This window comes from Schistocerca serialis, chromosome 4, assembly GCF_023864345.2.
Source record: "Schistocerca serialis cubense isolate TAMUIC-IGC-003099 chromosome 4, iqSchSeri2.2, whole genome shotgun sequence".
NCBI lineage: Eukaryota > Metazoa > Arthropoda > Insecta > Orthoptera > Acrididae > Schistocerca > Schistocerca serialis.
The window spans coordinates 263,314,636-263,330,567 of NC_064641.1; the positions used below are offsets into that span (position 1 = coordinate 263,314,636).

Genomic DNA, 15,932 nt, shown 5'->3' on the forward strand with positions numbered 1-15,932 from the left:
TTGACACTGGTGAAAGTAGAGGAGTAAACTGAAAGAAATTAAGGGCTACCATAAATAAAGCAATGACCACAATAAATAAAAATAATTTCTTGGTATTCTGAACTTTCATTTTTATCATGTATGGAAAGCAAATAATGAATTGTTAAAGTGACAATAATCACTTTAAAGATAAAGTTGCGTGTTAGTTCAATCTGTAAGATTTCTTGTTACATTTCATGTAAAGCTACAGACATGCAGATATTTAGTAAATATCACATTTTATTTTCAGCTCCTCTTTAATGAAAGAATTGTCAGTCTTGCAATTATCACAGGAAAATTACAAATATTTTGTTTTAATGGTACATTAACATTGACAACACATTTCTGTTAATGTAGAAGTTGAAAAAGAGATACAAGGACAAACAATTTTACCGTTATTTTAATTTCTTCAAAGTAGTACAATAATATAAATATTCGTGTACTGGGTATCTCTATTTTTCTGATATAGGTAGTACTTTGACTTCTACCAAAGAAGTCAATAAAATGAAATGCAACTTTCCAGTCATATAATAACTTCTGTCCATCTCTCAGAGAGGGTTAAAATATGTTTGATAATCACAACTGAAGACACACTAAGGATATGCACCATAAGCACTATATGGCACCTGAAAATAAAATAACTTAATTATAAAGCATGTGTGCCCATAAAGTAAGTACATATAGAGTTATTCAGGTGATTATAATTGTAAAAGGCTCTCAAAAGTATTTTCTAAGTCAATTAAACTAACCAGCATTCTACTGAATTACATTAAAATGCAAAAATATACCTGTTGAAGTGCTATCCAAACCAATGGTTTCCCATACACTCTCTTGACCATGGAGTTTGGCAGATCCAGCACCAGTGGAAGCCACAATTTGGCCTGGTGCAAACCATGTGCATGCAGCCTCCTAAAACATAGTTTTGAAATGAATCTTTCTGAAACTGACCCCAGTAAAATCACTAACAAAATGTGAACATGTCAGATATATGATCAACATCCTTAGGTAATTTCAATTACTTAATTAAACACGAACGAACTCATACTTAAGTTGGAAATTATCATTTCCCTCTCTCTTTTTTGAGAAAATGCCAAATAACTATCTCTTATGTACAGTGCAGGACATCTATTAAAATGTTTTAATTTCTTGGAAATGATGAATCAATGCAAAGACTTACATGTCACAAATGAACAAACATATTTATATAACAATATATTTAATTTAAAAATTAAAAATACCATGGCTAAAATAAGACAAAAAGAGTACATACCATCTCTCTCAGTAGGTGTACGACATTTTGGGCATGGTTTTGTTGACACTTTTATAACAACTTTGCTTGCTTCATCCCACCTTGCCTGTGAACAGCATGCTCATGTTAATGCATTGAAATACTTAAGATAGTTTACAGAAAGCATTTTTAAAAAGAAACTGTTTGGATTGTTATCATTTCAAGTCAACTAGTCCTTGGTCAGTGCATAGCACATTACCTCAGTCCGACTCCACTGAAAAATACCAAGCCCTGGTAACTAACTATAAGAGGCCAGGTAACTAACTATAAGAGACCAGGTAACTAACTATAAGAGACCAGGTAACTAACTATAAGAGGCCACATCAATCAATCGCCCTGACTATTTCACTGCAACTACTTTTTTTAAATGGCTGCTCCCCCGTATTGAGGCACTATATCTTAGTCTGGCCTTTAATATCTTAATCTGGCCTTTAAAAAGATACCCCTCCAATGGGGTTGCATCTATTGTACACAAATCTGTATCATTTATGCATGCAAACATTGCTACCATGGGTATAACCATGGTTCTTCTTACAATACATGTATCTAGTCAGTGACTATATTAAGCACTGTAATTCTTTCTACACTGCATTTCACTGACTCTTTCCATCCACTAGCTCATCTAGCTGAAAGTAAAAGGAAGCTACAGCTTTTACATTTCCTGGAGGCATGCAATTCTACTGTATGGGCATCATTCTGGATAAACTACTCCAGAGGTAAAATAATTCCCTATTCAAATCTCTGAGTGGGTTTTATTCTGAATGATATTGACATCAGAAAAAAACCACATTGGGTGTTCTAAGGGTTGGTAGGATGGAATATTGCTTACATTAATCTTGTAGGTATGTTACATAACTTGAAAATATAAATAAATTGACTGATGTTAGATGATGTGGGAATTAGTGAACGGGACTGGCAGGAAGATTTTTGGTCAGGTGAGTACAGGGGTATCAACACAAAATCCAATAAAGGTAATGCAGAGGCATGTTTAATAATACTCAAGAAAATAGAAACGAGGGAAAGTAATTATGAACAGCATACTGTAAGAAGAAAATAGGGATGAGGGTAATCAATTATGAACAGCATACTGTAAGATGAGTCAAGGCAGGCACAGTAGCACAAGTATATATGCCCTCACTCTGAAAATAAGATACATGATTCAGTGTGTTAACTGAGGTGAAAATTCAGTTGTGACTGGGGACTGGAATTCAATACTAGGACAAGGAAGAGAAGTAAAAATAGCAAGAGAACATGAACAAGGTGAAAGGAATGGGGAAGCTGCATGACAGAATTTTGCACTGTGCAGAATTTAATCATTGCTAACATTTGGTTTAAGAATCATGAAATAATCTTGTACAAATGGAAGACACCTAAAGACATTTGAAGGTTTCAGACAGATTACATTATCACCAGAGAGATATTTAGATGAAGAGTTTGCCAATAATATATTGTTGATGAACTGCATATCAAAGCTGAAGAAATTGCACAGAAGTAGGGGAATGCATAAGTTGATACAACCAGATGTTATTGAGAATTTCAAAGGCAGCATTACGCAATGACTGACTGAATCAAGTGAACGTAAAACATTGACAGACGAATCAGTGAAGGCAGCAGTGGACAATCTAGAAAGAAAGAGACATTAACAGTGAACGTAAATTTCAGAAGTCTTTACTGGAAATTTTTTGTCTGGAGTCTAGAGTTATATGGAAGGAAAACATCTAAGTTAAATCATACAGATAAGAAGTTCATACAAGTTACTAAAATATGGTGCTACAGAAGAATTCTTACAATCAGATGGGTAGATTGGATAGCTAATGAAGATGTTCTGAAAGAAATCACAGATGGTTGGGTTGTTTTGGGAAGGAGAGACCAGACAGTGAGGTCATCAGTCTCATTGGATTAGGGAAGGACAGGGAAGGAAGTCGGCCGTGCCCTTTCAAAGGAACCATCCCGGCATTTGCCTGAAGCAATTTAGGGAAATCATGGAAAACCTAAATCAGGATGGCCAGATGTAGGATTGAACCGTCGTCCTCCCAAATGCGAGTCCCCTCCTCACTCAGTGAGAAATCACAGCGTAAGGAAATTTACGCACAATTTTATTAAGTGTATGCAGGTTCATTAGTTATGGAAATAAGAAAACAACTGCACAGAATAGACTAGCTTGAAGATGATGTTCAGTTTGTGAGTGCTTAACTGCGCGCTCATCAGCGCCCCTAGCTTGAAGAGCTGTATACAACAGTTTTTTTAGAATTAAGCTGACAACAAAAATAACAACAATTTTAAATGTGAATAATTTAGTTCAGGCTTTAGTGTGACTGTTATTGATATTGAATGAAACAACGAGTTTACTGTTACTGGTCACTGTTTAGTTATATCCACAATGCATTTCAATGGTTTAAAACTGTGTCATTAGGTGGATTTATGTGTGTTAGTACGATGTGTGTGTCTGAAACTAACAAAGGAGCATGTGACAATAGCAGGGGAGGGGGGAGGAGAGGGAGGGGGGGGGGGAGAAAGAAAGAAATATCACTCATAAGCAGTGTTCTGCAACACACCATAATACGAGGATGTGTAGAACAGTGGAACCATAATAAGTGATTAAAATGGCATGGAGGTGGTTTGCACATGGGCCCAACAGCACCCTCTTTTGTGTGACTAGACAGGTCAGTGTTATGCAACATACTGTTAGTGCAGAGCTATCATATGAAATGGAAATGTGTAACCAAGTGCAACCATACCTCACTGTCACCAAAGGGTGAAACATTGACATGTGAAAGCATTCAAATGGGGCAGAATGACTGGCCTCCGGTAGGCAGGTCTGTCATTCCATGACACTGGGGATTGTACAGGGAATGCTGCTTCAACTGTGAGACATACATGGAACCATTGCAGAAAGAGGGCTGTACACAGTGCTGACACCACAATGTGACTGCAGTGCGAGATGACTGCCATCGTGTCTGCTTGGCCCTAATGGACAGAACAACTTCATCCCCAGCATTGGCGCGATGCTGGAGCATCGCAATGGGTGTGGAAGTGTCTGTATCAATGGTTTGAAGCTGTCTTCTGCAGGCAGCCCTGGTGGCACACATGCCATTATGTCGGCTTCCATTAACCAAAACCCACTAATGTTACAGAGTGCAATGGGCATGTGAACATGCTGAGTGGCAAGAGGTAGTATTTTCAGATGAATCCCACTTCAACTTGCTCTACAGTGATTGGCGCACATGTGTTTGAAACCGAAATGGTGAATGCCATCAGGCAAACTGTATTGTTGAGCCGCATTGTTGACAAATGCTAAGTGTGATGGTTTGGGGCATCATGCCTGTAACACGTGATCTTGTCTCCTATGTCTTAAGGTAATCTAAACACAGGGTATACATGGACAAAGAAAAAAAAATTCTTAGATTTTCCCCGGTTATAAATACACTTACTCCCGGCTGAAAATACACTTTTTCCTTGTTAAGTGACAGTACACTTTCCTCCGGAATAATCCTTTGAATGGCTGTGGTTTTATACATTGGTGTAGATTTTTCCCGCACTTTAGAAAATGAAATCGGGGGCGGGGGAAAAAAAAGTTTTGGAAAGATCTTTGATGTGCAGCAACAAGTACGCTGCATATTTTTGTATTACGAAAGTATAAATGTGAATTTCACCGAACACCACCTTTTGCTTAACGAAGCATTGAAATCGATTTAGTTTGAGCTATGTTCTTCTTTTGAAATGAGCTCTAAAACACTAAAAATGATAAACTGAAAATTTATTTTTTTAAAAAAGTAGTTACAAGTATTGCAGAGAAACAATTATTGTCTACCACTTGTAAAATAGTTAAAAACATTTTTAGTTGTTTGGATAATTGACTTGTCATGACATTCTTGTCTAAGTGTGTGTGTGTGTGTGTGTGTGTGTGTGTGTGTGTGTGTGTGTGTGTGTGTGTGTGTGTGTGGAGTGGGGGGGGGGGGTTAAGAGGGGTAGCACATCACTTTGAAGAAAGTGATGTGTTATCCCCCTCCCTCTCCAGCATAAGGTAGTTGTGACCTTGAGCAAGCATTTCTATTTTAGTAAGTACGTGTTTGTTTTGGCCTGTATATTGTGCACGAATTTTTGTTTATTTTGTGCATGCCATTAGAGTGAAAGTGGAGGCAGCATATCTGCAAGGCAGAGGCAATGGGCACTTGGATTCCTGCACTTGGAGATACTTGCTCACCGGGACAGTCATTCTATGAAAAAGCCGCCTCATCTCGGAGATTCGCTGTGGACCACAGTACCTCACTGCACAAGATAATGGTCAAGTAGTCAGTTTTCAAGGGAGACTCGGAGAAGACAAACAGAGCTAAATGACAAAGGCATATATGTATTGTGAGCTTTGTTCAAGTCATATGCTATATTAAAATCTAACATGGAATGTATATAAAGGAGGTAAAATACATATGCGATAGAGAAGCAGAACATGAATTTACTTCTTAGTGACTGGTGTTTTGAGATTTTCAGCTGGCATCGACCTGACACCTTTGAGAACAGAGTCTGCCAGCAGCAACCACAAAAATTGTAGCCTACATAGTCCACAATAATACGACACCAAAACAACAGAATGTGCATTAACATTACACTGTCCAAGATAATACTAGGCATGAGATCAAGTGGTTTTTTTCTCATATAATTATAGTTTGTAATTATTACAGGCAGTGAATATGATAATAAACAGTGCTGCAGTAATTTTCTTTCACAACTCCAAAATACAGAATATCATGTACCTGAGCAGCTCTATTTGGATCCACACTATACTGACAATCACCACTGTTGCCTGCATTTCCACTCTCGCCATCTATGACACACTCACCAATATGGTAACCTTGCAGACACTGACGGCAGAAGACAAACTGGAAAAGAGGCATTATGTTAACATCAACAAAATGTCATTGAATCACATAGTGTAATATTATATTTAAACTGTGCAACACACAAATTTGTAACATTTGTAAGAGGGCACTTTAGTGCTTCAAAAGGAGACTAATATCACTGAGTGATAACTGTAATGACTTGATGTTTTAGCTTTTGCATGTGTTCATTCCTTGCTGGTAGGTATTTCTGAAACATGTGAAGTCTTATCAATTTGAAACACATATCTGAGAGCTTTAATTATATAATGTTGATATTTCAACTTTAAAATGTATTAATTCTTTACTAGGAGGTATTTCAGGAAAATATGAAGTTTGTTCAAAAGTGCAAAACTACATTCATTCACTAAGAAGACGGAAACTCATGTCTTTCAAAACATGTTCTTTGTTAACATACACACAGTTTTCCCAGAAATTTCAATACTGTTTTAAACACTTTTGGAAAAATTTTCATTTGGGCCATCATATTCTGCATGGGATACAAAACAGGACATAATTCCACATGTGCGAAGGTATTCTATAACTGCATATGTGATTTCAAGCTGCAGTCTCTCACATTCCAACCTGGTAAGGTTGTATCAACAGTACTGTAACCCTACAGTTTACCAAGATACAACATCATCCAGTGTTAGGCGCTGTGTACAGCATGAACACAAAGTGCTTAGCATATATTTATTTTATATGCTCTTATTTTAGTTTTGTTACCTTTCTACACATATCACACATCTGCCAATTTATGTCTTAAGTCTTAAATGAACATGTAATACTTTGAGAGAACTCTACGTCTCATGCATATATCGCATATATTGAACACTTTGTAATATTTTGAACAGTCCCACAATACATTTCTTCTATGGTTAAACTGTCAGCAATCAATGTCACTTCAACAGTAGCAATAAAAAATATGACAACGGGAAGAAAATGATCACCTCTATCTTTTACCAAATCTGACTTTGGGCTATGAAAGACGTGAAGGACAAACCTATATAAATCAATGATAATCTAGTCCGAAATATAAACTGCCTGGCAGACAGGTGTTTTTTTTTGCCAGAACCTCAACTCTAGTCACAAATCCACTTCGTTTGGGTCTCCTCAGTTCAATGAGCTACTATCCTGGATGTTGATTTTTAACTTCTGGAATTTCACAAAATCCTCTGTTGATATGAAACAGTCCCTCAAATTTGTTAACTGGCACACACTCCATGCCAAATGTCCCTACCTTGGAATAGTGGTACCCAGGTGGGATAGGAAACAGAAATTACCTCAATATGCTAACAACATTTCTGTGGTCTTTACAGATGGACAGTATCTCCTCAAACCAGTCCAAAAAGAGTTTTCCCATGCTATTTCTTCCAGTGACACTAACAAACCCGTGACACTGCAAAGCAACATCTTTTCAAATCAGTAACTTACACTGATCAACCACAACATTATGATCACTGCCTACCAAGACGTTGGATGCTGCCTGGCGGCATTGCGGGCACATGAGGTAACAAAAGTATGTACACAGAACAGACACAGATGGGGGATCACCTAGCAAAGATATGGGCTGCAAATGTGGAAATCCATTGATATAAGTGACTTTGACAAAATGCAAATTATTATTACCAGAGCCTGTGAATGAATATCTCAAAAATGGTGAAGCCGGTCGCATGTTCATGTGCTACTGTCATGACCATCTACGGAAAAAGGTAGAAGGACAGTGAAACTACCACTAGGCACTAAATGGTTGGCATCCACAACTGCTGGCAGAATGTGAGGTTCAAATGTTTGTCTGCTCTGTAAAGGAGGATAGATGGTGATCGGTGGCATCTCTACCAAAAGAGCACAATGCCGGTGCACGCACGAGTGCTTCGAAGCACACCATTCACCGTACATTGCTGAACATGGAGCTCTGCAGCAGACCACCCCTCCGTGTTCACATGTTGACCCAAGGACATCATAAATTATGGATGGATGGAGATGTTTGTATGGGTGAAAGACAGGAAGGTCTTCAGCATCCATGTGAAAACTGATTGAGACAAGTGTCAGTAAAATACACAAAACAGGAAGACAAAACAGCATGTAAAACACAGGTAACAAAAGTTGGAAAACTATGTGTGTACCCGCACAGAAGCAAGGACCGAAGTATAGCGTTAGCATCAAAACATTAGACAGAAAGAAACTGGTATAAGGAGCTAAAATAATATGGCAGATGGATGTGGCTGGCTGACTTCAAGATTAAGAAAGGAGGAGCCAGCCACTCTGCAACACACTAAAACCTTCAGCCTAAAGGTTTAGGCCAGAGTCCAGACACATAAAAAAACTTTAAGGCCGTAGTCACACTTGTCTCGCCATCAGCTAAAACAGAGGGCAGATCCCCACCAATAGTTGCTTCTGCCCCTGCATCACGGTATAAAATGCACTCTGTTAAAATACGGCGGATAGAGATGTGCGTGCCACAAGCATCACAAAACGGGGGATCTCTTGCCAGAGTAAAAAGCTGTGTGTGAAAGGGCAGTGCCCAATTCTAAGACAAATGAGGGTCACTTCATCCCGCCCGAGCAAATGGCAGGTGTTGACCTCACCAACCGCAGCTTATTGGCCATCACTGCCAGCCATTCCTCATCCCACAACTGCATACACTTCTTGTGTAGTGCAGAAATGACAGCCTGCAATGAAATAGGACACTGTGCCACATTCTGTCTTCTGTAGGCCTCCTTTGCAGTCCAATTAGACTGTTCATTTCCCTGTATCCCTACTTGACCTGTCACCTGCTTACTACGCTGTTGCAGCAAGTATAGTTGGTCATATAACAGCTGGACCAACTCCTCAGCAGGGTACAGGTTGCGTAAGGATTGTAAGGCACTAAGGGAACAGGAGCAGATGAGAAACCGGTTGCCCCGAATATGACGCATCAGCTCCAATGCCTTCAGGATTGTGTGGAGCTCCATTGTGAAAATGGTATACTCTTCAGGAAGGCAAAACTTGTGACATGGTCAGGGAACCCTGCACAGCAGCCAGGGGAATTCTCTTGTTTGGAGCCATCAGTTTTAAACTACTGTGAAATTTTGATGCTTATCTAAAACATCAAACAACAGAGATTGGTATGTAAAATCCAGCATACTATCTTTCTTAAAATTAGTAAAATCTAAAATAAGTCTGTGTTTCTGGAGGAGCCAAGGTGGAAATCTGTTCCAACCTCGATATAAAACATTAAGACGAGCCACACCCATTTCTAAAAGGCAATCCTGTGCGCGAATCCCATAGCGCCTCATTGCTCGTTGCCAGTTATGAAAAAGCCCTGCCAGTAGAAGCCGAGAATAGGAATGGTATGCAGGTGTGTATGGTATGGACAGTGTTTTATATACTTGGCACGAGTAGCCGTCACCTGACTTGAAGTAGTGGTTCACCAGCCTTTGCACAGATACTTGATATGGGGCTTGTTCTGAATGCCCCAGTGGCCAACCGAATCCCTTCATGGTGCACCATGCCATCGCAGACCAATACACCATGCACCCATAATCAAGCTGAGATTGCACAAATGCCCTGTAAAACTGGAGCAGACAAGTCCTATCGGCTCCACATGTATTGTGGCTAAGACATTTTAAAATACAGAGAGCCTTAAGTGACTGTTTCTTTAGGCCAACCATGTTTACAGTCAAATATGAGACCCAGAAACCTCACTGTGTCTTTAAAATTAAGAACAGTGTCCTTCATCCACAACTCAGAAAAGTTTAGAATGGAATGAGAACAGTTAAAAAGAACGCACACAGACTTCTTGGTCGAAAACTTAAATCCAGTCTTCTGCACCCCTCCATCCAAACATTGAAGAGTTGGTTGCAACTTACGTGTTGTCCTTGCAAGGCTGGAAGAAGAGCAAAACAGAGAGAAGTCATCCACAAACAACGAACAATGAACAGGACTTTGCACTACTAACGTAATACTATTAATAGCTATGGCAAAGACATTCACACTTAAAACACTACCATGAGGGACACCATTATCCTACTCACAGCGATCAGACAGGACATCATCGACTCGGTATCAAACATACCACAGCAAGATAAAGGACCAAATAAAAATGGGAAGATAACCCCAAAAACCTCATTCATAAAGTTGCTCTAGGACAAAATGCTGTAATATTGTAGGCCTTCTTGATGTCAAAAAATATACCTAGGTGATGCTGGTGCAGGAAAGCCTGTAGTATAGCCACCTCCAGGAGGGCCAGGTTTTCAAAAGTGGAGCGACACCTCCTAAACCCACAGGGTGAAAGTGTCTACGGAGTTGCCTGGATTCTAAGATCCAGACAAGGTGGCGGTTGACCATCTGCTCCAAGGCCTTTCCCTTGCAGCTAGTGAGAGCAACACTACGATAATTACTCGGACATGTTTGGTCTTTCCCAGGTTTTAAAAGAGGAATCAAAATGGCCTCACACCACGAGTCGGGAAAGTGACTTGATGCCCAAATGGCATTGAAAAGTAAGAGCAGGATATCTTTGTGTCATCTGGTGAGGTGCTGCACCATACTGTAATGGATTCTGTCATGACCAGGGGATGTGTCACGAGCTGCAGACAATGCAGAATCCAGCTCCCACACAGAAAATGTGCAGTTGTAATCTTCATCAGAGGTGGACGAGAAATCCAAATGGTTCCTCTCAGCAACCACTCTATGGTGCTGAAAACCTGGATCCTGACTGGTGGTTGCAGCAACTGTAGCAAAATAGGCCACCACCGTCTGGGCAATGTCTCGTGGATTGGTTTGGAAAGTGCCATTCCCCACAACAGCAGCCAAGGAGCACCTACCTCCTCTCCTAGAAATTCTCCTGATGGTCTCCCATACAACTGAACTCTTTGTGGGATGATTCATAGTGTTCAGGAACCATTGCCATGACCTCTTTGTGCGCTCTTGAATAATCTGGCACCAGTTTGCCCTCACCACCTAAATGGCCCCAATATTCTCTACAGTTGGCTGACACTTGAACTTATGCAGAGCTGCACACCTAGTCTGATTGCCGAGCGGCATTTGTCACTACACCAAGGGACAGGTTGCCTCTTCTGTTGTCCCATGAACTGTGGAATGGATGCTGCAGCAGCATGGTGGATCATTTTGGTAAAATGTTCCACCTATGCTTCGACTTTGGCAGAATGTTAGAACTGGGCTAGATGCCTGTAAAGTGTCCGTAAAAGATCCAAATTTACCCATATGTTGATGTTAATGAAACATGTTAGAAATGATAGCAGGTGGTTATAATTAAAGTGCAGCTACTAACAGAGGTTCAGTATGGGCTGTAATTATCATACAGCAGCAAAACTTGATACATACTTTAATGCATTAATGTGGAAGCTATTTATGCTTCTGGAAAAAACTTAGTTCAAATTTTGGCCACCAGGTGCAAATCTGGGGCTGTGAATGCAACAAAGATGTATACACTGATCAGCCCGAACATTATGACTACCTACCTAAAATCGGTATGTCCATGTTTGCAAAGATAACAGCAGCAATGCATTGTAGCATGGAAGCAATGAGGCCTTGGTAGGTTGGAGGGTATTGGCACCACATCTGCACACACGAGTCACCTAATCCCCGTAAATTCCAGGGAGGGGGCGATGAGCTCTGACGCCATGTCCAATAACATCCCAGATGTGACAGATCAGGTTCAGATCTGGCAAGTTGAGGGGACCAGCACATTGGAACTCGCCACTGTTTTCCTTGAACCACTCTATCACAATCTTGGTCTTATGACACAGCACATTATTTTGCTGAAAAATGCCACTGCCATCGGAAAACATGATTGTCAAGAAGGGGTATACGTAATCTGCAAGCACCAGAGTACGATAGTCCTTGGCCATCAAGGTGCCTCGCACGAACTCCACTGCACCCATGGATGCCCATGTGAATGTTCCCCAGAACATAATCGACCCACCGCCAGCTTGCTGTCTCACAGTACAGGTGTCAAGGAGCTTTCCCTGTAATACGACAGATTCGCACCCTGCCATTGGAATGATAATGAAGGTATCAAGGTTCATCAGACCATGTAACGTTCTGCCACTGCGTCAATGTCCAATGCCGATGGTCCCGTGCCAATTTCAGTCGTAGTTGCAGATCTCGTGGTATTAACATTGGCACATGCACAGTCGTCAGTTGTGGAGGCCTACCATTATGAGTGTTCCGTGCAGTGTTTGTGTTCAGACACATTTGTACGCTGTCCAGGAGTAAAGTCTGATGTTAGCGTCTTGACAGTTCACCACCTGTCCCGTTTTACCTGTCTGCCCAGCCTACGACATCCAACATCTGTAACAAGGGGTAGCTGCCCAACCCACAACATCTAGATATTGCTGCTAACACAGTTAGTTCAATATGAGCACCAGAGGTGTCGACAAGAATCTCTACAGTGCCAGATTTGCATCCGGTGGTCAAAATTTGAACTAATTTTCTTCCAGTGTAAATTGGTTTCACATTAAACTGTTAGCATATCTACTAAGCTTAACTGCCATATGATAATTACAGCCCACACTGGATCTTCCTGAGTCACCACACTGTAATTACAACCACCTGGAACATGTCATATATTCTGTATCACAATATTTATCATAAATAAGATGCAAGGAACCAATAAACAATTCTCCAATCCACAATGCATTAACAGCACGACTGATTAGGAAGGAATTTGAATTTTGCAGTATCAATTACCTGCAACAATAAATCCATGTTCCAAATCTTTAGCAAGTTCCCAAAGTGGTATCAAATTGAGTTTTGGATTGGGTGGGTAACTACATCCCTTTTATTTATTTGACAAGTTTTTAGATGCATATTTCTGGGATACATTTCATTTTCACTCATGATTTAGTTATTGTTATCAATTATGAAGGTCCCAATTCTTGTAGTTCAAATTCTTAAAATGTTTTACAATATTTATCATGTCTGTCCTGCTTCTATGTCTTCATGGAGTACACCGAGTTCCCTCTCTGTTTCTGCTTTCAGAAAACTATATTTTTTGTTTATTTTATCTTGTCATTATAGCTCATTCCCTGGTTTTGTATAGAAAGAAATGGACAGAGTGACGATAAAAATATTGTATAAAATTAAGGAACACACCCCACAACCACCGGTGCATGTTATACGTCTGCAGTCAGGATCAGCCAATATGCCCATACCACAACCTGGCTGGGGGCACAAGATACCGCCTGCTTGCAGCACATACTCTTCAGCAGCAAAGCGCTGATACTGTGCATACTGAAAAAAACATAAGTACACAGGAATTTAGAACACAGAACTGATTACCTACATATTCAGGTTCCTGAAGCACATTAATCAGAAAACGAAAAATTAAAATTCGCTAAATTTACTGAGCAGCCCTACTTTGTGTTATGCATATTTGATTGCACAAGATCACTGCTGTGAAGTTCAAAAAAGCTGCAACACGAACTTATAATTACGGTTAAGTGATGACAAAATTTTGTATTGTCAGTGTTGGCACTACAGAGCTATTTATCCATTACTAAATATTTGTTATTTGTTACTTTCATTACTAATCACATCTGACAAAAGACACGTCATTACCACTGTGCTGAGATAAGCTAATGTAGTACAAATTGTATACATGGCATACTTCATATCAATATTCTGAAGGTGAGATGCTGTTTTTGGTGATTTTTGTATTATAAACTGTGTACAACAAAAATTATGTTTGTGGCCTCAATGAATTAAAGTTCTACCACAATAAAATGGCAGTATATTAACTGCTCTTTTCTGGAATCTCAAAGAATGGACTGTGAGTACAGTTGACTCCCAGTATGCGGTATACTTCAGAATTTATGATATGAATACAATAGGGAAACATTCCACGCGGGAAAAATATATTTAAAAACAACGATGATGTGACTTACCATACGAAAGCACTGGCAGGTCGAAAGAAACACAAACAAACACATACATACACGCAAAATTCTAGCTTTCGCAACCAATGGTTTCTTCGTCAGGAAAGAGGGAAGGAGAGGGAAAGACGAAAGGATGTGGGTTTTAAGGGAGAGGGTAAGGAGTCATTCCAATCCCGGGAGCGGAAAGACTTACCTTAGGAGGAAAAGGACAGGTATACACTCGCACACACACACATATCCATCCGCACATACACAGATACCACCGTATGATGTCTGTGTATGTGCAGATGGATATGTGTGTTTGTGTGCGAGTGTATACCTGTCCTTTTCCCCCTAAGGTAAGTCTTTCCGCTCCCGGGATTGGAATGACTCCTTACCCTCTCCCTTAAAAACCACATCCTTTCGTCTTTTCCTCTCCTTCCCTCTTTCCTGACGAAGCAACCATTGGTTGCGAAAGCTAGAATTTTGTGTGTTTGTTTGTGTTTCTTTCGACCTGCCAGCACTTTCGTATGGTAAGTCACATCATCTTTGTTTTTAAATATACTTCAGAATTTGATATACCAGTACAATTATTACTGTAGTTATTATTTCATATAAGGTGTCTAGTATGATCTCACTATCGAGAGAAGCTGCAAGGGAAAATTAGTTCCAAAAACATATGAGATACTGTCAGTTCCCAATAAAAAGTGAAATTTTTGCAGGAGTAGGTTTGTGAGTCTGAACTCATATGCAGTGCTGTTACCGTAGGCATAATTCAGAGCTTGATTTCTACTGCTGCTAACTTGCTGGGAGAAGTGTAGACAGTGCAAAACAAGTAACTGAGATAATGTGCAAGAATCTGAGAATAATTTTCAATATGGTAATAAAGATATAAAAGTGGTTTTAAAAACCGTTCAATTCCGGAGAAATTTTTTCAGTTGCAGATGGGTGTAACATTCTTTCTGTCTAGTCCAAGGAGCTTCCTTGGTGTTGTGTGAAGTAACATCTGTAGCCACAGGCAGAATTGACATATTCTTGATGATGTGTGGCACGTGAGGCAAATTATATGTGACATATTGCTCCATAGACTTCCTTAAAAACATTTCACCCAAATTAATTCTGTGCATTTTTACACATATAACAAAGTTAAAATCGTTACTCCTACTTAGCTAGACAATGCAGCTTAGCAATCCAGCTACTTTGAAAAGGTTCTCAGACCTAACCACTGAATTGGAAAACAAGCACCGCAAACCCTCTTTACTCCATCTTCAACCACTTTCTAGCATCTCCTCCGTAAAACAACACAGGATGACACCCTACAGTCAAAAAGGAAAAAAACAAAAGAATGTACAACTGAAGTTCCCAATGGAACAAAAGCATTTACTATAATCTATTGGACCTCGTCAAGTTCGCCTCGTTGTCACAGAAGACTACATGCCGCTACTGATGTCTCCATATTCTGATATGAGACTTCTGTCCACTAAGCAAGTGTTCATTCATTAAACACAAAAACAAAAAACAGTGAACTTGTCACATCCACACATAGGAACCGCACTTGCCAACTCTTTCAGTTGTCCATAACAGTATAACATCTTTACTAACCACTGAAAGATCCAACTTAATACATGGAACACTTTTAAAATCACAGTACCACCTGCCATGGCCTAAGATCCTGTCCTGCCCTTGCATGGGCTGCTGACTGAATCCCTATTTCGTAAGTGCAAAACTGTTACACAAAATAATTTTGACAGTAGATCTTTTGGCCAATAAGCCTCCTCAGCAGAATGTATAAAATCCAAATGGTCACCTCCTGCCAACGCTAATAACACTTGCTGTGAGTTGCTTCTTCCTGCCAACTGATATGTTAACACTTCTTAGCACTAAAGACTGTAC

General features: G+C 39.9%; 1 protein-coding gene across 1 annotated transcript in view; it reads right to left on the reverse strand.

Moving 5' to 3' along the window:
* Positions 1-400: 400 nt before the first annotated feature.
* The window catches only part of LOC126474079 (E3 ubiquitin-protein ligase parkin), a 50,169-nt gene continuing 34,637 nt past the window's right edge, over positions 401-15,932 (reverse strand). Inside the window, exons 6-10 of the mRNA XM_050101488.1 lie at positions 13,279-13,416; positions 6,058-6,183; positions 1,289-1,373; positions 807-927; positions 401-644 (exon numbers count right to left, since the gene is read on the reverse strand). Of these exons, the coding sequence (XP_049957445.1) occupies positions 818-927; positions 1,289-1,373; positions 6,058-6,183; positions 13,279-13,416 (459 nt within the window). The 3' untranslated portion in view covers positions 401-644; positions 807-817. The remainder of the gene's footprint in view (positions 645-806; positions 928-1,288; positions 1,374-6,057; positions 6,184-13,278; positions 13,417-15,932) is intronic.